The following is a 25,228-nucleotide window of genomic DNA, read 5'->3' as shown; positions in this document are numbered from 1 at the left end:
CAATGGATATACAAGTGAGGTTGAGAATGTGTAAAGTGTTTTGACTATATATCTGATGAACAAAAGATAAAGCGAAGAAATGGAAGAATAAAAGATAATTATAGATGTAATTTACGGTTAAAGAGTCAGTTCTCATAAGGTTACCGGGTTTATTTGACAACGTCATCAACAATGTTAGGTTACTCGTCAATAACCGTTTTACCTTTATCGGTGTGCAATTAGCTTATCAGCCCATTCCTGAACTGCTTATCCGCCTTCCATCGACCACCGGTTCCATGTGTACGACGTTGTCATGGCGGGCACTGAATCTATGATTCATGCAATGCTATCATTGTAATGGGACTGCAGTAGTGTAATGTGTGATCATGTAAACATGTCTAATCCGATCAAATCTGCATTCGAAATGTTTTGCTATGCGTGAGAAAAAAAGATACTACGACAGAGATATTGGAAAAAAACAATCCAGAAACTAGGGTGGCTAAGAGCTATACCCAGATTATTGGTCTGAATACAAATCGAAGTATTAAAGAAATAAACAGATTAAATTGAGCGTGGACTCGGATGTCTAGTCAATTGGGAAGTATGTTTAAAGGTTTGGGCTAGGGTGTAAAGGATTAAATGCGGCTTTTTAGAATGCTATGCTATAAGGTATTGAGGATTGGGAAAAAGAGTATATAACGGTGTATATAGATTTTTCATAGGTTGAGGGAGAAAGTTCGAGACAGGTTTCATCCAATTTCGAAACAAAATTGAAAGAAAAAGACTCTTATTTGCGCTTATGCGGCAGGTCTGGAGTGAGCTCGAGTAAGAGCAGCACCAGATTGTTGAGCTTGGATGGAGGAGAATCGTTGAAGCTCGTTTTGAGACATGGAAATCTTGGCTCCACCCTTGAGTCTGTTGGCGGCTCTGGAGAGGAAAGAAGTTCGGTTGGAGTAGAGAGATTCGTGTCTTGAGGCGGTTCTTTGAAGTCTTTCACCGTTGGAGTCGACGGAGGCAACGGCGGCCTTCTTGGCCTTTCTTCTTTGGAGAGCAGCGATGATGGTCTTCTTCATGGCGAATTTAACGGCATCAAGAGGGAAGTACCAAACGATGTTCCAGACCCAAACAATACCAATCCATCCACCAGAGATAGAGTGTACTTGAGTGAAACCCCAGTTACCGAAGGCGGCGATGATGGAAGAGATCAATTGAGCGAGACAGAAAGCGAGCATAAGAGCAATCGAGGGTCGTTCAGTCCACGATGGTCCGTGAGATCGAGTGACGAAGATAAGAGCTTGAGAGATAATAGCAACTTGGAGGTAAATGACCATGTGTCCTCGGGGGTCGTTGGTCTCCTTGATGGCCTCAACACTGAATTTGTTTTCGAAGAAGTTGGTAGAGTGCATGATGGCGAAGAGAGCAATGGTGGAGGCGGAAAGGTAAAGACCGTAACCAATACCGTAGGCGAATACTTCGGCAAGATCCCAAGAGTCAGGGGTGGTAGATGGCAATACTCGATCGAGGGAAAGAGTCATGATGGTACCATCGTTCAAAACGGCAATGATAAGAACCATGAACGATGGGAAGTCGAATTGCCAGATGAAGGACATGATGGCGAAACAGACGACAATTCGGATAGTGACGGCACAAGCATAGATGGCATAGTTTCTCATTCTTTGGAAAATGACTCGAGAACCGTAGATGGCGTGAACGATGGTGGAAAGTCCGGGTTCGGTAAGCACAATATCGGCAGCACCTCGAGCAGCATCGGTAGCACCTTCGACAGCAATACCGACGTTGGCTCTGGAAAGGGCAGGGGCATCGTTGGCACCGTCACCAGTCATAGCACACAAGTGACCGAGGGCTTGAATTCTCTTTACGATTTCGAATTTGTGTTCGGGGAATACACCAGCGAAACCATCGGCGTCCATGATCATTTCGTCCAAGTTGGCGTGTTTACCACCGGCTTCAGGTCCGTCCTTGATAACTTTAGCGGGGTACATGTGGTCACCAAGACCCAATCGTCGACCAGTTTCCTTAGCAATAGCGAGTTGATCACCAGTAACCATCTTGACCTTGACACCGAGAGCCATAGCATCATCGATGGTTTGTTTGGTGTCGGATCTAGGAGGATCGAAGATAGAAAGAAGACCAACAAGTTCGAAACCGTTTCCTTGTCCATCGTGAGCATCACCGGTGACATCTTCGTAAGCGACAGCGAGGGCTCGAAGACCTCTTCTGGCGAATTCTTCGACATCGGCTTCAAGTTGGTCTTCAAGTTCGGAGGTCTTGTTTCGGGAACAGATTTCAATGATGATACCAGTCATACCCTTGGTGGCTCTCTTGAGTTTACCGCCATCCATGTTGTCTCGGTAAGTGATTTCGGTTCTCTTGTCAACAGGGTTGAAAGGCTTGAAGTCGAGGAGCTCAATACCTGATCTGGCAGAGGCGGGGTCTGGGAGAGTTCCGACGACACAACCATCAATGGCGTCTTGGTTTTCAGTTCGAGAAGCGTAAGCAGCGAGTAAACAAACACCTTCGACGTCCCATTTGGAGTAACATTTTACGTTCTCTTTGTCAATGGTAAGTTTGTTGGTGGTAAGAGTACCGGTTTTGTCGGAACAAAGGATAGTTACACCAGCAAGTTCTTCAATGGCAGTGATTCTGGTGACGATAGCCTTGTGTTTGGCGAGTTGTTGGGCACCGACAGCGAGGGTAACGGATAACACAGTAGGCATAGCAATGGGGATACCACCAATGAGCAATACAAGGATGGAGTTAAGACCTCTTCTGTATGAGTAGTGGAATCTTGGGTAAAGAATAAGGATTTCGAGAAGGACGAAGATACCGATGGAAACGAGACAGAAAGAACCGATTCTGGCCAAAACCATTTGCAAGTGGCCGGTTTGATCATTGTCTTGTCCGACAAGAGTAGCGGCACGACCGAAGAAGGTGTTGGGACCGGTAGAGATGACAGTAGCTTCAACTTCACCTTGTTTACAGGTGGAACCGGAGAAACACTCATCACCGAGTTTCTTGGAGACAGGAAGAGATTCACCAGTAAGAGCGGCTTGATCCATGCTGCAAGGACATCAAGCGTGAGCTCCCAACTTCTCTTGGAATACACATGAACTGGAGAACACTTACGATACATCAATAGCTTCGGTAAGACGACAATCGGCAGGACAGATATCACCGTGCTTGAAGGCGATACAATCACCAGGTACCAAGTCGGCAGATTCGATATCTCTCCATTTACCGTCTCTCTTTACCTTAGCTTTGGGGGCAAGGGAGTCCATGAGAGCCTTGACAGCGTTACCAGCATTTCTTTCTTCGACGAAACCGATAGTAGAGTTGATTAAAAGCAAGAGAATAATACCGACGAAATCTTGCCAATCGGGGGGATCACCTCCACCGTTGGAGAGAGCGATGGCGACAATAGCAGCACCTTCCATGACCCAAGAAAGAGGGTTCCACATGAAGGAAAGGAATTGAAGAAGGACGTTTTCCTTTTTCTCCTCAAGTTTGTTGGGACCGAAAATACCGATACGTTCAGTGGCTTCGGCCTCGGTAAGACCACCTTCGTCACATTGAAGAAGTTGGAATACTTCTTCCATGACGACGTGTTCAATGTCAACCTTGTCTTTGTCGTAAAGATCGGTAGCGGTAAATTGAATCTATGATGGATATCATTGTCAGCGGAATTGATAGTTACACAGCACAGCCGTTAAACTTACGGTGTTCATGTCTACCTTAGCATGGAGATCTCCGTGGGTCTCATGTTCCATCTCCTTGTATTCTCTCTTCTTCTTCTCAGGAGCGGCATCAAGAGCTACGAATTTGGGAAGATGTTCATCAGCGACAATTACTTCGCACGTATGCCTACGACGAGATTGCTCCACTCACCAGGAGCATCACCGGCTACTTTGTTTTCAATGGAAGACTCCCTGAAATGACAGACAATGGTTAGCGAATGTAAACCAACAACAAATGCAACAATTCTAGCTCACTTGACAGGAGCCTCCTCAGTGTGACCAACTTTCTCGTTCAAGTTGGACATGTTGGGTAGATTGCGTTTGGGGGTTGTTTATTATGTCTAAGTGGGAATTAAAAAATGATAAAATGTAATAGGTGTGGATTTTGATTAAAAGATTGCCCCAACTATGTGTGTTTAGTTGTGTTCGAGTGGGCTGAATATAATGATTCGGACTGGCTAAACTGCCAAGAAGCGGATCAAAGGATTCTGATTATATAAGGAGGATTCTTTGGGGGGAGGCTTAAATCAGAATCCCAACGATGTGATCACTTCTTTTTATTCGAAGAGATGAAGTGGGAAAAACGGTTGGGACTGTTTGAAAGTCGTATGAATATACGAGAGAGGAGGGAAGCTATTATAAAGAGAAGAAAGGAGGAAAATATATATGGATGATAATGAAAAAGAGAAAAGAGAAAAAAAAAGAAGAAAGGGGGTTTTCTAGTTGGTTGTTAAGATACGGCGGGATAGGGGGGATTAAACTGTACGGTGGTAAGCGGTCACCTAAGATTGTTTTGTTTGGGTGATGATTCAGATCACTATTATTTATTACTATAATTACTAACTGACCGAATTAAACACTATAAGGGGGAGTTTTAGGGGTGTTTACTTTTTAACTACAGGGTCTCAACCAAAGGAAAGGAAAAAAGAGAAAAAAAATAGATCCTGGGATAATTTAAATTTATGTATTTGATAAAGATGATTTGATTTGACTATTTGAATTTGCCAATTTCATCACCGTAACTGAGTCTTCGTCTCCTCAGCCAAAAAACCATGAAAACCCAGTGGCCGTAATCGGAGATGATTCAGTTATGCATTCTGATTGGATCACTGCATATCAATCTGTACATTTCGCTCAACCATGGCCGCGGAAATCTCTGCCTCAAATACGGCAATAAGAAAAAGAAAAGGGATAAATCAGTTATTTCATCATCAAGGGTCCACCATTCTTTGGAATACGTATCAAAAGGGTGAAAGCAGAGGATGTTGTCTATATAAGAGAAAAGGGCAGAGCTGTTTCGGTTGTGCACAAATTAAAACTAGCAGCCTCTCGAAGCTATGTTTGTACACCTGTAGGTATTTCCGGTTACAAGAGGTATATGAGACAGGTGCAGAGCAGGGAGTGGGCTGGATGAAATTAAGGGTTAATTGATTTTAGTCTGAAAATGTCCGACTTTGACAGTTAGGCGGCACATCCAAAGGTACTTTATCATTTCTCGGCAACGGGAGCATGCGTAATTTCTACAAAATTCCCATTTTCATTTGGTGCATATGAGCAATTCGAAACCGTCCTCTTTCTGCATGACATCGGTTGGAGTCATCTCATAGTAGCTTCTCCCAGATTGTGTGAGGAAACTCAATCCCACAAGCCACTCGTAGGGGGGTTTTGTTTGACTGCTTGTTGGAGGTTATAACATCCCGCGCAGGCCGAAAACATGATAGGAAGTCCATGTTGTATTTGACATGGTGGTTCCTGACGATGACGTTCTAGTCTAATCTCAAAACTAAACAACCAAAACGAAGCTCCGTGGTGCAAAAATGGCTCCATTCTCGGAATCAAGCGTATCAAATGAAATCAAAGCTAATTCGCTTCAGCGTTCGTATTCAGCATTCCATTAGGACCTTCTTGGCGACCTGATCAGATCTGAGCCCTCCTACCAAAGTTTTAGGATTACGTAGTACGTCTCTTGGTTTGCGGAACTGAATTCCGCTTGAACCGAATGATAAACCTTGTTTTCATCTGGCTTCGTTGATCGCAAGACGTCTTAGACCTCGTTGACATGACACCGAAGACCGGCTCGAGGACGACGAGGACCCCTTTGAGGCTGATGACGAATGACATGATGATCGTCTTCATAAGCAAAACCTTATCCGACGAGCCGCGGCCGATTGAAAGCTTCGGCAAGTTAGATTCGTGCTTTGATTTCGAATATTTTTCATTCAGTAGTAAGAATTTCATGACACAAGTGGCGTTTTGTTGAGGTACAAACAACCAATCCTAAGAGGATTTAACCGCCGGCGACCGAAAATAATGTTATTCGAAAATCCCTCATTTCCCAAATCTCACTACCGGAAGTTTCGGTGGAATCCGACATCAACCCTTCAGGTTACAATTGTTTTCCCTGTCATTTAGCTTCCCGCTCTTCTATCTTTGCGATCTGATTCTTTTCTGGTTCAATTGTTTGGTTGCATGGAACAAAAAAAACCTACTTAGTATCTCCTTCGTCTGAGATTGGTCAAACCATACCTGATTCTTATCGCCTAAAACCGATATTCCAAGAAATGAAATCTCGGTAAAATCCATTAAATTGCGCAAACAAAATGTTCAAGGAAATTCCGAAATGCCCAGCCCAGGATCTACAAAAGTAATACTCCTTGGCAAATCACTCATGATATCGATTTTGTCGCTTAGCTATCGTAGTGATTCTTGGAAACCCCATGAGATCCCACAAACCCCAACTAGTCACATTTGGGGGGCTTTAAGCTTTTGTGCAAAGCAAGATGATAAAGAATTTTCTTTTCCTCGATTCCCAAGGAGACAAATCATCCAGATACGAGAGAATTTCAAATAGACTTTTTGATCAGATCGGATTTGGTCAGTCCGTAGATCATGTACCTTGGAGTGTACTTGTACTAATGATCGCCAAGAACTCAAATTTGCAAGGTTTTCTGTACCTTGGAGTTTTTCTTCTCATGTTTTAGGGAAACCATTTGATCACTTGATCAAACGTTCGAGATCTGCCACATTGGCGAAAATCAATCAAGCGAATACAGATAGGAGAGATGACGTGGCATTGATTTTAAAATTGACATTCAATTCGTTCAAAGGTGGCATAAAACAAAACTTTAAAAGCTATTTTTGGCTCAATTCTGGAGGGGGACATATATCAAAACCTGAATCCAATTAAATGGATTTTAAGTCCCTTTTTGCTTAGTTTTAAATCAGGAAGCCATTTTTAACTCTAAGGTTGCCGAATTTGAGGGGTTTTTTTCCGACACATGTGAACGGAATCACGGACCGAGTAATAAATATGAATGACCGCCGCCGCCGGTATCTATATGCTTGGTTGCGTAGTCAACTTATCTTTGCCAAACACTGTATTGCTAGTCGGAGTTGTTCCGAACAAAATTCCCCTTAATAACATACAGAGGTGTACATATCCTGCTGAAGCGTAGTTTTGCATCCGAGTCTCCCGAAAAGGACTACGTGCGAGTTGCTTGAGGGGCCGTTAGCTTTATAGGGCGTTTCTTGCTTTTTTGATGGCGGTGTGACTTGACAATATGCATTGACTATGGCGGATTGGCGACGCATTCCCCTATTACCCGCATACATTGTTGGATATCTTCAACAAGCTGTGGCAAATGAACCATACTCTACTACTGTAAAGCTTAGAATGTAGCATCATACGGAATTCGCAACAGAACTTACGAGCGAGATTAGGTAAATGCTTATGATTGCCATATAGCCAACACCTAATTGAAAATGACTGACATGGACTTCAACCTTTCTCTTCCTTGTCTTCGATGCTCACCTTTCTACGCGATGGATCCTTTGTCAAGAGATGAAAGCTCTTGCTTGTCATGAGGTCGTATCGATCATCTCTCATCCTTTCTTGTCATGTACTATATGTGGGCTATTCTGCGTGAAGTATAAAACACTACCTGTTTGATTTCAGTCTGTAGCTGCAGTTCTCCATTTAAAAACCTCGTCACATCACTTATTGCCACTCTCCTGAATAAAGTTCTGGTAAAACTACTAACCCCTCCCAATATACATCAGCAGAATCATCCTTGACGAGATGCCGAATTACCAATTTCCACCAAATACTCACTGGTTGAACTTATCTGATGATACAAACACTCGTATTAGACGCAATCTTTTCAATAAACTCCGGGAGAATACGGGTACAGTCTCTTATGACAATTTTGAAGCTTTCCATCAGATTGAATGCACGTGGAAGATCTCAAGAGAATCTACTGTACTTACCAGATTGGCCACTCTGCAATTAGGGTCGCACGTTGTATGTGATGAAAGGACTGAAGCTGCCATTAGGCGTTGCAAACATCACATATCAGTTTATACTAGAATTGGAAGACCTGAACCCTCAAATTATTGGACAAGTTGCAAAATCGATCACATCAGCGAGTTTCCTCAGAGGTCTATCGTGGATGATTGGTTAGATTGTCGCTTCGCTAGGCATATCTACTATAAGGGTGAATTATCAAATCCAGAACGCCGGGTCAACGTTGTCAAAAACTCTTTCGACTTTGCACATGGACTGAATGTGACTTTGATTCGATCTGATGGATCGCAGTCAACTGGTGATAGCACGAAGGTGACTGAATATCCTTTTCGAATTACATGTTATACCGAAATATATGGAGGGGAGATACCTCTTGAAGAGCCATACCAATTTGAGATAATCCCTACGATCTTTAGGTAAATAAAGCTTGCTCCCAGCTCGGAGAAGATGTGCTGATAGATCTACTGTCCTGTTTACAGTCTATGAAAAGAAACCAAGGTTGATAGAATATTCGTTCGATGTGTGAGAATGATGAAAACTGTAGGTAATATGCATATTATGAGTGTAGAGTGATATATGGCTTTCACAACTCGCCTATCTAGATACCGCTCATATCAAATTAACCAATGCGGAAATATGGTAAAGTTAATCCCTTCTCCAGCTCAAAACCCTTCTGGCTTCTTCACTCTTCCTCCTTATCTTATCTACAACTTCCTTTCCATAAACTTCGACCAAATTCTGACCATCTTTTAAACATATTTTCTCATGTTTCATCGCATCTTTTGAACTCATAACAACTATATTCCCTATATCTAAAATTTGATCTTTATCCCATCTTACAATAGCGAATTTAGGAACGATTTCATAAGGAGGTAAAGAAGTTCGTCCATTATATAATTCATCAAAAACAAATCCAATATCTTCCCATGAAATAGGTAATCTTTCCATATGTTCTAAATTCTTAAATTGCTTTTCAGATCTCAATAAACCTTTTTCAAGTGATTGATATACTTTCTTTCTATTCTTTATTTCTGCATAATCTGTTAAAGTTTTTCCTGCTATATCGAGTAGAATATATGTAGCAATTTCTAATCCGAATATTGCAGGTAAGGGGCCTAGAACAGGTAATATGCGAACTCTGAAATCGTCAAATGCTTGTAATTCTTTCACGGCTCCTTTTTGGAATTCTTCTTCTGGTAAAGGTAACAATTTGACTTCTGAAGGTACTTCAGTCGAGTATACGACACTGTGATAAAGGATCAGCTATGAATTTTGACGGGTATGACTTGCTAAATGCCGTAGTGACTTACGGTATACCACCAGTTATTCCATTTATCCTCAATTTCCTCCTGACAGATCGAGCAAGAGGATCTTCCTGAGTAGTTGATATGTCGCTGAGACCAGACACTATGGTCAGTACTGATTATGGTGGTCGCTGAGCGCCCTCGAATAGACTTACGAGATTTGAACCCTTGTAGGATCTTTCTTAGCACCAGCACCCATACTTGCAAATACCTTTATTCCTTTCTTATGACAATGCGATAAAAGGTCCGCTTTCGTTTCTAAATTATCTATAGCGTCTACTACCCAGTCTGCACCTTCTAGCCATTGTTCAGCTTCAGATCCTTTCCTCCATAAGCCAACCTGTACGTCCACCCTACGGAATATTTTTATCAGCTGAGGAATTTAGAAATAAACGAAAGACTCACTCCGCCCAAGGAGCGATCTTTCTGAAGAATTTTTGAGTGGCTATTACTTTCGGCGTACCTACGTCTTCTAATGTAGCACATGCATGTCGATTCAGAGATGAAAGAGTGGTGAGATCAAACTGAACAATTTCGTACAATTAGCTGTCGAAGTCCGTATGACCGTATATGATAGCTTACATCTATCAATAATATACGTCCAACACCACTGCACAGGTAACAGTCAGCTCACAATGCTCAATTCCAAAAACATTACAGCTTACATACCTTCTTAGTAACATTAAAGCAGCCCAACTTCCTACACCTCCACATCCTACTACTACCACGTACGAATTTCGTACCTTCTGCATCGATTCCTCTCCAAGGAAGTTGTAATTTCGAGTGAGCTAGAATGGTGAAGCCGCACAGGAAGATCTCAGTAAGGGGCATACTAGTACGAACGATGACATCGTCTAGATAGGAATGTAGGAGGAAGACCGCTGTGCTTGATCAACTCACCTGTTCCCGTATCAAGCTCTCATCGAATTCACCTTTCTTCCATTCTCTATCTTGTCGCACTACCCTCTCAATCTTTTCGTCGGGCGTTCCTAGCCCACTTCCTGCTCTACTTCTTTCCCATTCCTCTACATCTTCTCCTACTTGCTTTTTTAGCCTTGTCGTTCGATGTTCTCGCCGCAAAGCTTGATACGAGAGGATGACCGAAGTAGTTGCTATTGCCGTTGCCGCAGCTGTAAGGAATATTGACTGTCGCGTCGATAACTCGGAAATTGGCATCTTGTATGGTCCCCTTCCTGTGATTTATTCCAGAAAAATATGTCCAGCTTCTCAAGAGATATCAATGGTCTATAATCCTCTTGTTAGGTATTCGCGGGTGACCTTGGTCTTATTTCACTCTCAATGTTGCAATGAAAAGATCGCCCTCCACTTGCCATTAATGAAATTCATCCCTTCGGCACGCTCAACTTCGTAACCAAATAACGGAATCAAATTTCACTCTATAATTTATTGTGATGTCATGGTTTAAGAACAACATGCACCTTCACCTTCAACGTAAATATATCTGTAACTATTCGCATTATTATGTCTTTCCTCGCTGGCGTCTATTTTCAAGCTTTAAGACAAGTCAGTCACTCTAAGTTTTCAGCGTATCGGATCTCACCATGGTACAACCCTCATTTTCTCATCCGAGAAACGATTCTTCATCTTCTTCGACCTCGCCTTCGCCCACAGCTGCGCTTGATACGTTCCTAGATAATCAACATCAATCGTATTTCGAAGAACTGTATAAATCGGAGGCAGTTTGTCTATGTATACTGAGGTAAGCTGAAGCTGTATTGTATAATGAGAACTGTCAATGCATCATAACTTATCGTGGTAATCACTTTCATAGGTCCCTACCGCCTGTCTGTAGGCATATCATCCTGCATCATTTATGGTCGCATCAACCATTACGTACAACCGAAGTGAAGAGTTTTGTGCAAATGGATGTAAAAGCATCTCTGGAAGAGTGAGTTGTTTTACCTGGATGAATCTGTCTCGGCCTACTGCTGGAATGCAAGAAACTGACTCTACTTTTTGTCACAGAGTGGATGAGGTGATGAAGCCTGCCTTAAAGCGTAAAATCTTGCATCCAATGATTCTGAAGAAAGGAAAGAATATATGGTCATCAAATGATGCTTTCAAAAGGGGTCTGAGAAATGCTCTGACAGGTCTGTGAGTCTTTGTATCCTCAGCTTCACAGTCAAGATTGCTCGCGAAATATAAGCTGAAGGTGTGAGACTTGTGCTCAGAGGAACATCCAATTCATTTGGCGTTCCTTATGATAGGGATGATGATGCCGAAATACCATCTCAAGAGGAATTAGTTGCGTACGGTGAAGAAGCATTTGAGGTGAGCTAGAGCCTATTCTTCGGTCATGAGTGTAACGCAAGTTTACGTTCGGATATCATGTATGACATCAGGGTATCCTGAAATATATGGTGTCTTCAGGCTTGGGAATAGGGTTTTCAGTCGCTCGGCCGCAACCAGAAGTCTTAGAGCTTTTACATATAAGCGGACTCATGACTGATCCGTAGGTTAACAGATGATTCATCATGGACCAAAGCTGAAATTGTTGGCGCAGAACCGATGAGACTGGACAACGGCCCAATATAAATCGCATGACGATCACTTCCAAGGGTTTCCAGTTCCTACTTGAGGATCGCCAGACTCAGCTTTGGGAAATATTGATGTATTACCTTAATGCAAAAGAGGTGAGTAATTGAATCGGATATGACAAAAAAGTGATTCACCATCTTCATGTATATTATAGGCAAATTCGGAAAGGTCTGCAGAAGTATTATCGATGTTTTTTTCCTTAGGTTGCATGCAATTGGGTCAGGTGAGCCGCATACCAATGGTCTATTCATCTTGCTCCCTCCGCTAATATGTGCTCGGAATGAAGGACTATTCCGCATCGAAATCGTTCCCTCATGCGCTATCAGCTTTGAACGATCTAGCCCAATATGGTTTTATTTATCGTCCGTCGCCCGACGCTGATCAGTTCTTCCCTACTCACCTTGCTACAGCGTTGTGTAGTGGGGACGCAGCCACCACGAAAGGACAGGATGTAGACGAGAAGAGGTTCTTGATATTAGAGACAAATTACAAAATATATGCCTATACATGTCAGTGTCGTCTATCTTACCTGATTCATCCCCTTTCCCGATCCAGAGCGTTTCTATAAATCTGGTGGGAAAGCTGATGGAGGTTTATGATTTCAGCAAATGAACTTGAAATAGCGATTCTCAACCTATTCGTCGATATTCGAATACGTTACCCAAATTTAGTAGTTGGTAAATTAGATCGTAAGAACGTCAAATCAGCAATGGAAAAAGGAATATCCGCAAACCAAATCATATCCTACTTGTCAAGTCATGCACATCCCCAAATGTACAATTCCCCTCCGCCACTTTTGCATCCAACTATAGTGGATCAGCTGCATCTCTGGGATAGAGAGAGAAATAGACTTAAGACGGAAGATACTGTCATGTTGGAATTTTTCAGCAAAGAGTTGTTTGAAGACACAGTCAATGAAGCGACTACAAATGCGGCGCTACAACTTAGTATACCGACTCAAAAGTTCATGTTTATTGAGCCTCAAACAAAAGCGGCGATAACAGATTTTGTGAAGGAACGGCAAAATCAACTTAGATCGGGCTTTTAGTTGAAAAGTCAGGCCGACGAGGTTGAGCTTGGCCAAAATACCTCGGCTGATGGGGATATGGTATACGACAGGGTAGACTAATGAGTCAAAGGTTGTATTTTTGTTGTATTTAGATTAGAATGTTTTTAATGAATAGCCGATCTGATCGGTATACTATTGCTTCTTGTTGTACGTATGTATATTACCGATAAATATGGCCTGGGGATTCAAGATGAAACACTTTAAAGGATGTTTATTGACCAGTCCCTTAGATTTACCTATGTCCATGGTACTATTCGGATACAGCTGAGACATATGGCGAGATGAGATCAAATGATGATAAAAACATTCATTTAATCCCGAAAATCGAATCAAGGATAAACATTCCTTGCTTCCTTTATGTTGACTTCTCGTTCCTTTATGACCCCTTAATCACGAGCTGAGCATCACACTACTGTCCGTAGATTCAAAAGGTCATTCAAATCGACTCAAAGTGTATGAACCGGCGATGAAATGGGGAAATTCGGTTACTGTGATCATCTCTACAAAAGTATGTATAAACAAAATAAGATCTTTGCCAGTTGATATCCTACTGATCCTCATTAAAGATTCCACTTTTTTCGATTCACAACTCGATTGAAAATAGCATTCCCGAACACATTGAGACAGCTACCAGTGGCAAAAATATGGTCATTAGCCGGTAAGTCTGTTGGTCCACTACATTTAATGTAATACTACTGACTATACGCAAATCACCATAGTTTTATCACGATGTTCAATAATGCTGGATGGTTCTTGATGACAATTGGCATCATATCATGTATACATACAATTCAGAAAGCGATGAAGGATTGTACGCATCAACAGGCATATAAGTGAGTGAAAATGGAAAATCCGGAATAGTTCAAAATTTTGATGAGTTGACCTTTCAAGGTCACCGAAAGAAACTACGGAAGATACATTATTCGTACCACGTTATATTCCTCGAATTTTCATTTCAGCTTATTTGTCATTCGTCATTTCATACATCTGTCAAATTGTGAAAAGTCAAATTTCTTCAAATGATCTAGAAGATCAAGCGATTTTAACAACAATCACCATGATTTTATTGGGTCTACCGATATACAATCAACAATCTCGAGAAATTATCAAATATTCTTTCACAAATGTACCGACAGAGCAAAGTTTCAGTTGCCATGCGGAGAATGGAAAGGTAGAAGAAGAGATGAAGAGGGATTTGAGAGCTATGATGGCGACTACTACGCACGTCAGAAGTTAGGTTGGCAATTACACCCTCATACGTATTTTGATACGTGAAACAACTTACTGTATAAGCGATGTGGCATTCGTACTACCACAACCCAATTTCTCATTTCCTCGATTATGAAGTTCAAAAACAAGACATACTTGTATGCATGTACGTATCACTTCTAACCTAGATATGAGTATAGTAAAGTTGAGTGGGGATGCATGACACATACATGTACGACATCAAGCACATTCATTCTGTTACTCATTTCAGTTTTTAATCTTGCTTTCCTGCTCCTTCTTCTTGATCTGTAAAATCAATCATAACATTGTATATCTCTCTTGAAAGCGCTGATAGATCCCATATGCCCCTGGATACAACACATCAAGATGAATAATTCGACTTCACTGTGCTTTGTGCTGAATAAAGAAGCTGATCAAGGATTGGGTGCATTGTAAGTGATTTACATATTTTTGGCATCCTGCTGAAAGTTGTTATTGAATATTAGAGAGCATTCAGCTAAGCTTTATATTTTTTTCTTCTGAATAGACTGCAGAAAACTTTCGATTTTTCTTTGAAGATTTGTGCTGAATCTATCAAAAACCTTTTTTCTTCAATTCTGTGAGTGATATCGCTAATTTCACTCCTCTTATCGTATATCACGCTTTACGATTCTTACTAGGCCCAAGTCCTGATTTAATCATCGTCCTCGCCTCGAAATTCTCATGCTTCCCGCTGACTTGAGATGTAGTCCAAGCAGAATCTTTCGAAGTTGTATTCTCGCAACCATAGTACTGGCTATTTTAGGCTACACGATAGCGTCATTGAAGCAGGCCAAGAAACCTAAATTGTGAGTACGACTTTCTTCAGATTATCGTCAAACAATAGAAGCCAAATATCGCAAGTTTTCATATAGATCGACATCATCAATTAATTCTTGTTCGTCATCATACACAAAACCAAATGGCTTTCACTTCATTTCATTTTGGTTGATCCCTTTAATGATTTTAACGAATATCGGAATTGCTCCCACCATTAATTACATTTTGATTTCAATTATATTATGTATAATAGGTCAAGTGTCAATGACGGTTTTGATTCCTTGTGATTATGACAATCACGAAGGTATATATTATAAGACAGATGGATTGATCATTGAGTATGATGATAAAGAAGGGTTCTTCAATTATCTAAAGGAAATCGTCAAGGCTGAGAAGTTAATAGCTGAAAAGCAATATCAAGAAAAATGGAAGGAATACTTGAAATGATCTATCGAGATCAAATTACAACCAAATCTGAGCTCAACCGGTAATTTTAGCGATAGATCAGTCGCGTCAGGCCGATGAAGATAGCTACTGTACGAAGATGACAGGTCCGGTCATACGGCAATGAGACACGTCTACTTCGTATCTCCATATACAGTATATAGTATACGCAAGGTGCTCACCGAGAGGAGCGTAGTATGCATGATATTGAAAAGCCAGATCCTGGATCATATTTAATGCCATTATTGAAGATTCGAATTCTCAATGTTATGCACACCGGGTGTTTAATGAATTTGATTCCGTACTCTGTGGGTAGTCATACTCGCGTGGGTGCGGATAGCCGGGACATGAACACAGTGACCACCGTGGATTGCATATGAACACATACTACTTCTGCCATAGAAACCAAACATTGCAGACCTTTTTACTCTCTGCTCATAACTCAGATTAGTCTTCTCAACGTGCCTTTGTAGTTGACGTGTCAGAAAAGAGGCCTGTAAATGGGAGACCCGAGTCTGTGTGGACCAATCTTTTTATAGCGTTAATCACCTTTTCCTCCTTTTAATCCTCTTCTTGATGACCCGGCAAAATGTTCAAACTATTCAAAGATCTCACTAGACCACCAGAATCATTGACGCCGCCTCCTGTAACAATCTCAGCACCACCGACACCAGTGCCATACACTGCAAGAGCAAAATCATCGAGTAGGGCAAGGAGTAAATCTCCAGCTCCTGCAGGTTTAGGTAGATCTAAATCTCCTGGTCCGGCTGGAAGTTCTCATAGTCATCGACCCAGTCAAGAAGCAGCAGGAGATAGTGGCTGGTCAATATCCACTGATATAGCTGGTAAAGATGTGGAAAGTGAAGATGAAGATGAAGTTGATCCGGATGCAATTAAGGTAGTTGAGTATTTAAGGGAGATACGAAGTCTAGAGGATGGTGCGGATGTTATGCGTTATGTCGAGGTAGGCCTGTCGTCCCACAGCCCGAATAGACAAGCTGACCCGACATCTTTAGTCCTTCTCGCAAATACTCTCAATACCCTGTCATTTCCTCTCACGAAGAGCATTGCGTCGACATACAGGCTTTCGAACAATACTCCTTTGCTTGAGCGATGGCTTGGTGTACACATCTCAAGAAGATACGAAACCACCTTTGAGCGAGGAAGAATGGCAAGTACGCGAAGTGCAACGGACGGAAGGGATTAGACTGGCTTTTGAAGTTATTGCTTGGGCTCTCGGAGATAGACAAGGGGAATTGCAATTCGAGGTAAGACACAGCCACACTCTATTGTCCTACAGGTCGGACCTATACTGATATTTTTGGCGCAGAAATTGGGCGGATACATGCTTTTACTGCCGACTCTGTCAAATCTATGCCCACACTCAACATCATCAAATTCGGCTCATTCTCAGATCATCGCTCTCTTGCTTGCTCATATATGCAATAACAATTATGCTTTACTTTCCCTTTTTCAATCACCTCCAACGACTACTCCTGAGCAGTCCTTAATTCCAGCTATATGGCAGCGTTCAGGAGACTTAAACATTCGCCCATCCACTAGTGGTGCATTGCGATTGCTATGGGCATATCTTAGAGGGGAAAAAGCAAATGGAAAAGGAAGACAACGTACATCTGGCCTATCGAGCTCTTTTGAAGGCGAAGCAGGTAGCGAGCAAGCCGGAACCATCGAATTCACTTTCCAGATAATCCTCACCATAGCCTCGGCCTCGACCCTAAACCTGTTCTCAATGGTAACACAATTACCTGAATTATCAGGATTCTTAGTAGTCAGATTATACGGTATCCCCGAAAAACGGACTTACGAAGTGACTTTCCCAGCCAGAGATGATTGGGTGCAGGAGGTCGAAAACGGCGATGAGAAGGAAAAGCAAGAAAAACAGGAAAACTGGAATCCCCCATCTGAAAGTCTAAGAAAGGTATACTTAGCGCTTTTTAGGAGATTACTGGAAGCTGGTGTAACGCAAAACCTAGTATGGAGATTATTTGGTTTAGTGAAGATCAATGCTCCAGTCATACCAGACCAGGACCTAAGTGCGAGACCGACTAATGGAGATGGGCTTACGGCTTCACCTAGCGACATTACTAGTAATTCAGAACAGATAGCCTCCCCGGAACCCATGCTCGATACCCCCAAAGCTCCCTCAAGGGTACGACCAGACCTACATATCGACGTCGCCAGACTTCCACCTGACGAGGAACGACTGAATCTGGAAGTGTTGGATTTGCTAAAACATGCTATGAAATCACGCTGGCCCGATGTTTTTGTATTTAGAGGCGGAAACGGGGATACTTTAGGCGGATTACAGCTAAAAGAAACTGGTCGCAGCTGGATGGGAGGTCAAAAAGGATTTAATTTCTCTGTATGTCGAGCTTACGACTCGTTATCTGCCTTGGCTAACCACCTTTTCCGTCTAACGCTAGTGCTGGCTACATGTAACCAAGCTCAACCAGCCTCTAACACTTTTCCACATGTCACAAAAGGGCTCGAAGCTGCCCTTATTCCAAGTACGTATATTGGAAAGTTCTCAGATCGGAATAACCTCGTCAGTCCATTCGACCGAAAACAACTCTGCGCCGACCACTCCTTCTACCGAGAATCCTCCCTCTCCAAGCGACGCTGAGATGGTCTGCGGAGCAAATGACGCCTTGATACCGCATTTCCAATGGGTACATTTCGCTGTAGGCTGTAGGAAGCCGAAAGGAGCGGATGTAGGTGAAGTCAGAATATTCGTCAATGGATTGAGGGTCGGCGCAATGAGGATACCTTTCCCCGTACCATCAACAACTTCTGTTACCCAAGCACCGCAGTTGGGTGTAAGAGCTGGAGCACCAGCAGATGCTATACGGATAGCCATAGGCAGAAAATATAGACCGGAGGAAGAAGACACCACGCCCAGGAAATCAGGGTCAGTGGGTAGGGAAGAAGAGAATGAATGGATGCTTGGGCGGACTTTGCTGTTAGAGGAAGCTGTACCCGAGGATCTGGTCAGGCTGCTGCATCATCTCGGACCTAGATATACTGGTAACTTGCAAGAACCGCTTGGTAAATTTTTGACATATGAAGGGGCTACATCAATCAACATCTACCTTAGCAACCTAGCAAGGGACAGCAAAGACAGAAAGATCTTCACCCATTCGTCTAACTCAATCCTCGTTCGAGCTCTCAGATCTGGACCTGCCATACCTGAAGATATCATCATGTTATCCCTTGCCGCTAGGGATTACGACTCTACACTGAGAGCGTGTATTAATGCAGGTATACCTCATCCTCTACGCGCTAAGCAACTTCAACATGGTACTGCTCGTTTAGTTGGAAATGTTAGTCCTTTCTCAGCTACAAGTCTAGATGAAAGTGCTTCAGCCGTAGGAGGAGGTTTGGTACTTCTCAAACTGGTCGATTTGAGTCAGACGAAGGAGGAATTAGTGAGCACACTAGGGATGTTCAAGGATTTGATCAAAGACAGCTGGTCTGCGAGTGAAGAAATGGAAAGGATACGTGAGTCAGGCTATATGGCTCACATTTGCAATGAAGCAGCAAGCTCACAGACAGGATGCCATAGACGGATTTGATCTGCTGGCTGCTATTCTCCGTCCCAAGATGTCGCAGTTGTTTGATGAACAGTGCGCAAAGATACTGCTTTCGATGTTAGGTATCAATATGGACAAGCCATCGTGAGTGATCGAGCTGCTACAGTATTGAATCGCCAGGACAGACAGTAGGAAGCTGAATATAACATCTTTCCCAGCAATGCGACCGTCCATAACTCTGTGGCATATCGAGCATTGGGCCTTGAATTCGATCTTTGGTCTTATGCCTCGGATGATGTTGTAAGGTTCTATTTGAAACACTTCGAATACCTCTTATCGACTTCCAAACACAAACGATTCAATGTACTGCGCACTTTCCAAAAATCCGCCATGGTGAAGAAAATGTTGTATGCTCTTAGATCTGGATTATTCGATCTGGAAGTAGTTCCCAATGTAATCGGTCAGTTATTGTCGTGAAGACCTTTAATCTAATTTTTCGAGCTGATACATTGCGGCCCAGATGCGCTGCGATTGGCGTTGGAAGCCAGATGGAGTGGTGAAGATTCCATCAAACCTGTGTTTTCATACCTAGTCTCTGCCTTGTGTCAGAGTGAGCTTCTCTATACATATGTCCAACAGAAAATGCTCAAGAAGCTAACATTCTTTGGGTTAGATAACATGTCTTTAACGTTAAACCCCATAAATGAACCACCGCCATATCAGATACCGGCAGCTCTCACCCTCAATATGATATCATCTTTATGTGCCGATAAAACAAGATTGAAAAAGCTCAACAAATCTTTGGCGTTACATCGATTATTGGTTATCTTCATTTCGTCAAATTCGTCATACTATGTTGTGAAACCATGTTTGGAAATACTGGAACATTGTACAATATTATCGTCCTCGGATAGCTTTTCAAGATCATTCGAAAATGAAGGTGGATTCGCCTTACTCGCTACTAGCTTAGCACCAATATGGACATCGGATATACAAGAACTGGTAGTTCGAACGATGATTGGAGAACACACCAAAGACAAAGATATCAAAACTTTACAATCACCTCATATGGTCACTTGTTTGCTCGCTGCTTTGGATAACCTCTTACAGCAAGCTGGAGATAATGATGACGCGGGATATATACCTACTTTACAAGGCAGAAGGAAATCGGTAGCTTCTATTAGATCAATTAGTTTCTTCCCAACCATTACTGGTGCGTCAACCTTATCTAACCTTCAATTGAGAAGCCCCACTGACATTGTTTGTGTTCAGATAATAACAACAATGGCGATGACAATCGACTTGAACTCTTGCTCAAGGAGATGACATCTATATATCGATCCTCGTCGGGATTCAGGAAACAAATGACATCGAAAAAGGTGGAAAACCTTTTGCCCAATATGGCTGACTTTGCAGCTGTTTCCGGAGGTTCAAGCGGCCAGCCTGAAATTGTAAAAGCGCAAAGAGAAGCTGCGGCAGCTCTGCTATCTACTCTTATCGAGTTAGCTAAGCTACCTGTAGCCTTGATGAATCAGGTAAGCCGACGGCTCGTGCTATACAGACGATCGACTGAAGTGAAATTGTCAGATTAAACTCCTTATAGAACAACTACAGACCGCGCCCTCAACCAAAACTCCATTATCTTCGTCCACAATGATGTCCCCTACTTCACCTAGGATTGGAGGAGGCTCTTCATACTTTGGACAATCGTTTCCTAGTAGATTCGGTTCTTCCCCTGCCGGCACACCTGGTATAGGTGGATCGTCCAGAAGAAGACCCTCGATGGATATGCCAGGATTCACTAAGTCGAGATCAATTATGGAACAGAGAATCCCTCTTAAGAGGGTCATTACTGGAGAGTCTATTTTGGAAGGCGGTAGAGACAAAAATGCTGCTTGGAAGATGATTATCATACAGACCGTGAGAGCTAGCGTATTACGTGGCCGCGAGGAGGGAAACGCTGACGCGAAGTTTTGTAGGACTCACAAAGTCATGCTAAAATGACTTTAGACAGGTGGGTTTTGCGGTTGTTGCGTTTCGGATGGAGTTGTAGCTGACAACCGCGGTGTAAATAGGAAAGAGCACTGGCAGAAAATCTCTGATATCGATTGGCCACGTCAAGCTGCGGCTTTGCGAGCAGAGAATGGGCTTTGGCCCGAAAAGGAAGATAAAGTAAATTGGCGTTTGGACGGAAGTGAAGGACCGTTGCGAATGAGGTGAATTAATCTTAAGCGTTAAACCGGTGTATTTGGCTGATTTGGTATATAGGGCTCGTTTGGAGCGGATTACCAATTTACCTGAATCAGGCGTATCGCGTACTCGACACAAATTGCGTGACGCAATACCATCTGTGGACGAGCTATCGTCGGCCGTATCAAAAATCAATGTAGCGCCATGGGAAGACCCGTTTGCACTGGCTCTAGGAGAAACAGACTCTATAGCTGAAGAAGAACCTCTCTTACTGCCAACCGCACCGACAGGAGGTACGGTCACGCCTAGTCTAAGTGCTGGAACTGGCTCGAACCAAGCCCCCAGTGTCGCCTCTGATGATAACGGCGATATCGAGAGCTATGTGGAAGTTGAAGATGATAAGAACGATAAGATGAGACGGATCGCAAAGACTTTACAAGCAGGTGATGTAGTCGAAGAGGCTCATGTCAGTCTACCCCTTTGTAACGGTGGAAAGAATGATAAGCTGATCTGCGATGCTTCGGATAGAACATCGTCCGAATCGTCGGTGTCGATGCCTGTCGTGAGTACGATCCGCTCCCATACTAGATACTGAGTCAGCTGATGAGCGGGTCTGACCATTCATTTTTCAGCTGGTTTATTGATTCTTGGAAAAAAGAATCTCTACCTTGTTGATGGACTGGTGCAAAAAGCCGATGGGGAAGTGATCGATGCTAAAGATGCACAAAAGGACGTTCTATCTATACCTTCGGGTACTTTAGCAGGACTAGATGCAGGTGATCAACAAAGTCATCGATGGTCTTATAACGAAATTGTTGAGAACAATAGAAGAGCGTTTTTATTCAGAGATGTGGCTCTAGAATTATATTTCATGGATAAAAGGAATTTCCTGATAGTATTCCAAGATAAGAAGGAACGTCAAGCTGTAGTACAAAAGATTGGCTCGAAAAATGATCACAGAGACGCTATATCCCGGTCAGTCATTGGCAATTTCGTGGTTGACACAGTTACCAAAGCTATGGATCGATCAGAACAACACCTTGAAGCTCTTATGAGGAAATGGCAAAATAGAGAAATCAGTAACGTACGTTTTACCTCAACTGTTAAAGTTGGGTTTTCAAGTTGATGTTTGATTGTCAGTTCGCCTATTTGCAACTCCTCAATCAATATGCCAACCGTACTCCGAATGGTAAGAAAAGCTTCCTTGAGAACGCCAATGGCAAATTGGCATCGCTGATCTCACTCGTATACGTATAGATGTAACGCAATATCCTGTTTTCCCTTGGGTCTTGGCGGATTACACTTCGGAAACACTTGATCTGCAATCTGACAGCTCATTTAGAGACTTTAGATGGCCTATGGGAGCGCTCACACCTGCTCGAAGAGAAGATGCAACTGAAAGATACATTGCTACCGAGGGAGTTGGAGAAGTGCCATTGTAAGCTGGATCTATACCTTGCTACCATCAATTCCACTAACTCGGAATCGATCAGTCATTACGGTACCCATTACAGTTCGTCGATGATCGTCTGTGGTTTCATGATCCGGATGTCTCCTTTCACGGAGATATTCTTAGCTTTACAAGTGGGTGCATGTGATCTCCTTGTGGATTAAGTCGATGGCTGAGTTGCCGAACTATTTCAGGGAGGCAATTTCGACCTCGCCGATCGTCTATTCTCGAGTATACCGCGAGCTTGGGAGTCTGCTTCAGCGGATAACCGAGGTGATGTAAGAGAACTCATCCCGGAGTTCTATTACACCCCGGCGTTCCTATGGAATTTGGTGAGCTGATTTCATCAAAATCCGATGTGACTAGCTGAAGAGTGGTCTGTAGAATCATCACGATTTCGGCAGAAAGCAAAGCTCAGGTGATCAAGTCGACAACGTAGCTTTACCCCCATGGGCTTTGGGCGATCCTTTACTTTTCGTACATAAACATCGAGAAGCGCTAGAATCGGACTACGTATCTCGACACCTATCACATTGGATCGATCTGACATTCGGTTACAAACAACGAGATCCGTCCGCCTTGAATTGTTTCCACCCGTTATCATATCGAGGTGCCATCGATTTGGAGAATATTGAAGACGAGGGTGAAAAAGCAGCTTCTACAGCTATCATCCACAACTTCGGTCAAACTCCGTTACAAATCTTTAAACAACCTCATCCTCATCGATATCTTGGCGGAAGACTAAGTTTACCTATCTCCTCCAGATTTGGTGTAGCAGAACACTGGCAATTACTTTTTAGGAGTATATTACCCATATCAGAGGCTAGTGTGCCTATCGACGATATTGTTCCCCCACATGGGGTAGATACGAGACCGAAATCCACTCAGAAGTTTAGACTATCTGTTCCTGCTTATCCACACCTGTCGCTACAATATGGCTTCACAGATGGGTCAATCAGAATTTATTATCAAGAATCTGCTGTTAAAGTGAGTTTGCCAACCGGAACAAGTCAAATGAGTGTTGTATATACTTATGCGAATTGATGTAGCTCATTCACCTAGTGGAAGGTATCTTTGTTGACGATGCCATTTTTGCGTCTCCTTCTCTATTGATCACTGTGTCAGGACAAGGTGTTTTGACTGCCTGGCGAATAACAATCAAGTCAGGTGGATATAGACGTGGAGATGCGACATTACAAAGAGAAGCGACATTAAGGGGTCATACAGGCAAAATCACTTGTTTGGCTGCTAATACATCCTGGAGCTTGCTTGTGAGCGGATCAGAGGTATGTTGTCATTCTGTGAAAAATATTGGCTGTTCAAGGCTGACATGTTGATTACATTCACATAGGATGGGACTGCCATGGTCTGGGACACGAATCGATTAAGATATACAAGGACACTACAGACAGGTAATGACGAGCCGATCAAGCTCTGTGCGATCAATGAAGCAGATGTGAGCGGTTCTTACTCACTCCAAACATTACAGTGTTGACAATTGCATCGATACATAGGGTCAAATTGCACTTGCTTCCTCTCGACATATCTACCTCTTCTCACTGAACGGTCATCCGATAGCCGCTGTCGCATTAGAAAATACAACACCTTCCGGGTCATCCTCCACTTTAGAAGAACCGGATGACCGAATACATTTCACAGGTGGTATCTCATTCCTTAATAGAGAATTTTTGAGCGGCGGAGTACTTTTCGCTATTGGTGTAGGAGCCAAAGTGGTTCTATACAGATGTGTGCCTGGACAGAAGGAATATGTTTCTTATGATGATGAGCCTACACCACCATGGTCATTGGTCGAACAAGGAGATGTACCACGTTCAGATGATCATCTGGGTGGTGACTGCTGCATGGTCAAGTTTATGGGGTGAGTGAAGTAATCGCATTTATACCTGAATCTTTTATTGAAAGTCATTAATAAGCTGACTTTCATTGACTTGGTTGTTTAGTGAAACGCTTTACGCTGCCTTTGCATCTTCGGATGAAAAAGCGAAATATGCTTTGTATCAATGGTCATTACCTGATGGACCTGCAAGACACGTTTCGGATATGGTCTCTCATCAATGTATGGCTCAAAATTGTTCTAGACATTTCGGATTATTAGGTTAGTTTCACAAATTTTGTAAAATCTTTCTATGCGGAAACGAAAATGGCTAATTTCGTGGTTCATACAATTTAGAACCTAAAAGACATTGTGGTGGATGTGGAGGAGCATTTTGCGGGTATGTTTTTGTTTTTTTTCTTTGAAAAACGAGAATCGAGAAAATAAGTTGATCGAAATTTAAATAGTACACACGCATTACATGTTGAAACATTTACAATGAGATATTGTGATACTTGTAGAATTCAATTATCAATAGCATCTGCTCAAGGTATATTAAGATCTGGTAGAAATACTTTAACTACTCCTTCAAGAGCAGTTTCAAGAAGAAATTCATTAGTTGGACAAGGTGGACATTCTAGAAGACCTTCAGCTGAAATTAGAAATATTGGTATTATTCAATCTTCTTCAAGAAGAGAATCAGGAGATAAAAATGCTGGATCAATCATAATCCAATAAATTAGAAAAACTGCGATTATTCAA

The 25,228-nt window shown here is 42.5% G+C and overlaps 5 protein-coding genes across 5 annotated transcripts; 3 read left to right on the top strand and 2 right to left on the bottom strand.

Annotated features, from left to right (window-relative positions):
* Window positions 1–776: 776 nt before the first annotated feature.
* On the bottom strand, window positions 777–4,039 carry I206_105014 (plasma-membrane proton-efflux P-type ATPase; the record flags this gene model as incomplete). The annotated part of the gene is made up of 5 exons (XM_019154316.1): window positions 777–3,060; window positions 3,127–3,656; window positions 3,717–3,811; window positions 3,886–3,926; window positions 3,990–4,039. 5 exons carry the CDS (start codon window positions 4,037–4,039, stop codon window positions 777–779), a joined length of 3,000 nt encoding a protein of 999 aa, XP_019013056.1.
* Window positions 4,040–8,682: 4,643 nt separating this feature from the next.
* I206_105013 (uncharacterized protein) lies at window positions 8,683–10,517 on the bottom strand (the record flags this gene model as incomplete). Its single annotated transcript, XM_019154315.1, has 7 exons — window positions 8,683–9,283; window positions 9,348–9,431; window positions 9,497–9,694; window positions 9,747–9,865; window positions 9,924–9,951; window positions 10,011–10,129; window positions 10,242–10,517. 7 exons carry the CDS (start codon window positions 10,515–10,517, stop codon window positions 8,683–8,685), a joined length of 1,425 nt encoding a protein of 474 aa, XP_019013055.1.
* A 386-nt stretch (window positions 10,518–10,903) lies between these two features.
* On the top strand, window positions 10,904–12,948 carry I206_105012 (uncharacterized protein; the record flags this gene model as incomplete). The annotated part of the gene is made up of 9 exons (XM_019154314.1): window positions 10,904–11,061; window positions 11,134–11,250; window positions 11,328–11,456; window positions 11,534–11,633; window positions 11,705–11,814; window positions 11,866–11,995; window positions 12,055–12,123; window positions 12,187–12,409; window positions 12,506–12,948. The coding sequence occupies 9 exons, from the start codon at window positions 10,904–10,906 to the stop codon at window positions 12,946–12,948; spliced, it is 1,479 nt and encodes a 492-aa protein (XP_019013054.1).
* Window positions 12,949–13,698: 750 nt separating this feature from the next.
* Window positions 13,699–14,206, top strand: I206_105011 (uncharacterized protein; the record flags this gene model as incomplete). Its single annotated transcript, XM_019154313.1, has 2 exons — window positions 13,699–13,802; window positions 13,861–14,206. 2 exons carry the CDS (start codon window positions 13,699–13,701, stop codon window positions 14,204–14,206), a joined length of 450 nt encoding a protein of 149 aa, XP_019013053.1.
* Window positions 14,207–16,030: 1,824 nt separating this feature from the next.
* On the top strand, window positions 16,031–25,204 carry I206_105010 (uncharacterized protein; the record flags this gene model as incomplete). Its single annotated transcript, XM_070203051.1, has 26 exons — window positions 16,031–16,405; window positions 16,458–16,709; window positions 16,772–17,824; window positions 17,886–18,960; window positions 19,025–19,136; window positions 19,211–19,452; window positions 19,513–19,602; window positions 19,666–20,205; window positions 20,265–20,527; window positions 20,580–20,912; window positions 20,972–21,006; window positions 21,068–21,208; window positions 21,261–21,648; window positions 21,711–21,744; window positions 21,815–22,266; window positions 22,323–22,371; window positions 22,440–22,620; window positions 22,676–22,766; window positions 22,827–22,964; window positions 23,017–23,619; window positions 23,682–23,918; window positions 23,984–24,088; window positions 24,147–24,511; window positions 24,594–24,748; window positions 24,824–24,866; window positions 24,934–25,204. 26 exons carry the CDS (start codon window positions 16,031–16,033, stop codon window positions 25,202–25,204), a joined length of 7,623 nt encoding a protein of 2,540 aa, XP_070059152.1.
* Window positions 25,205–25,228: the final 24 nt, after the last annotated feature.

This window comes from Kwoniella pini, chromosome 6, assembly GCF_000512605.2.
Source record: "Kwoniella pini CBS 10737 chromosome 6, complete sequence".
Lineage (NCBI taxonomy): Eukaryota > Fungi > Basidiomycota > Tremellomycetes > Tremellales > Cryptococcaceae > Kwoniella > Kwoniella pini.
This window is presented reverse-complemented; position numbering and strand designations above follow the sequence as displayed.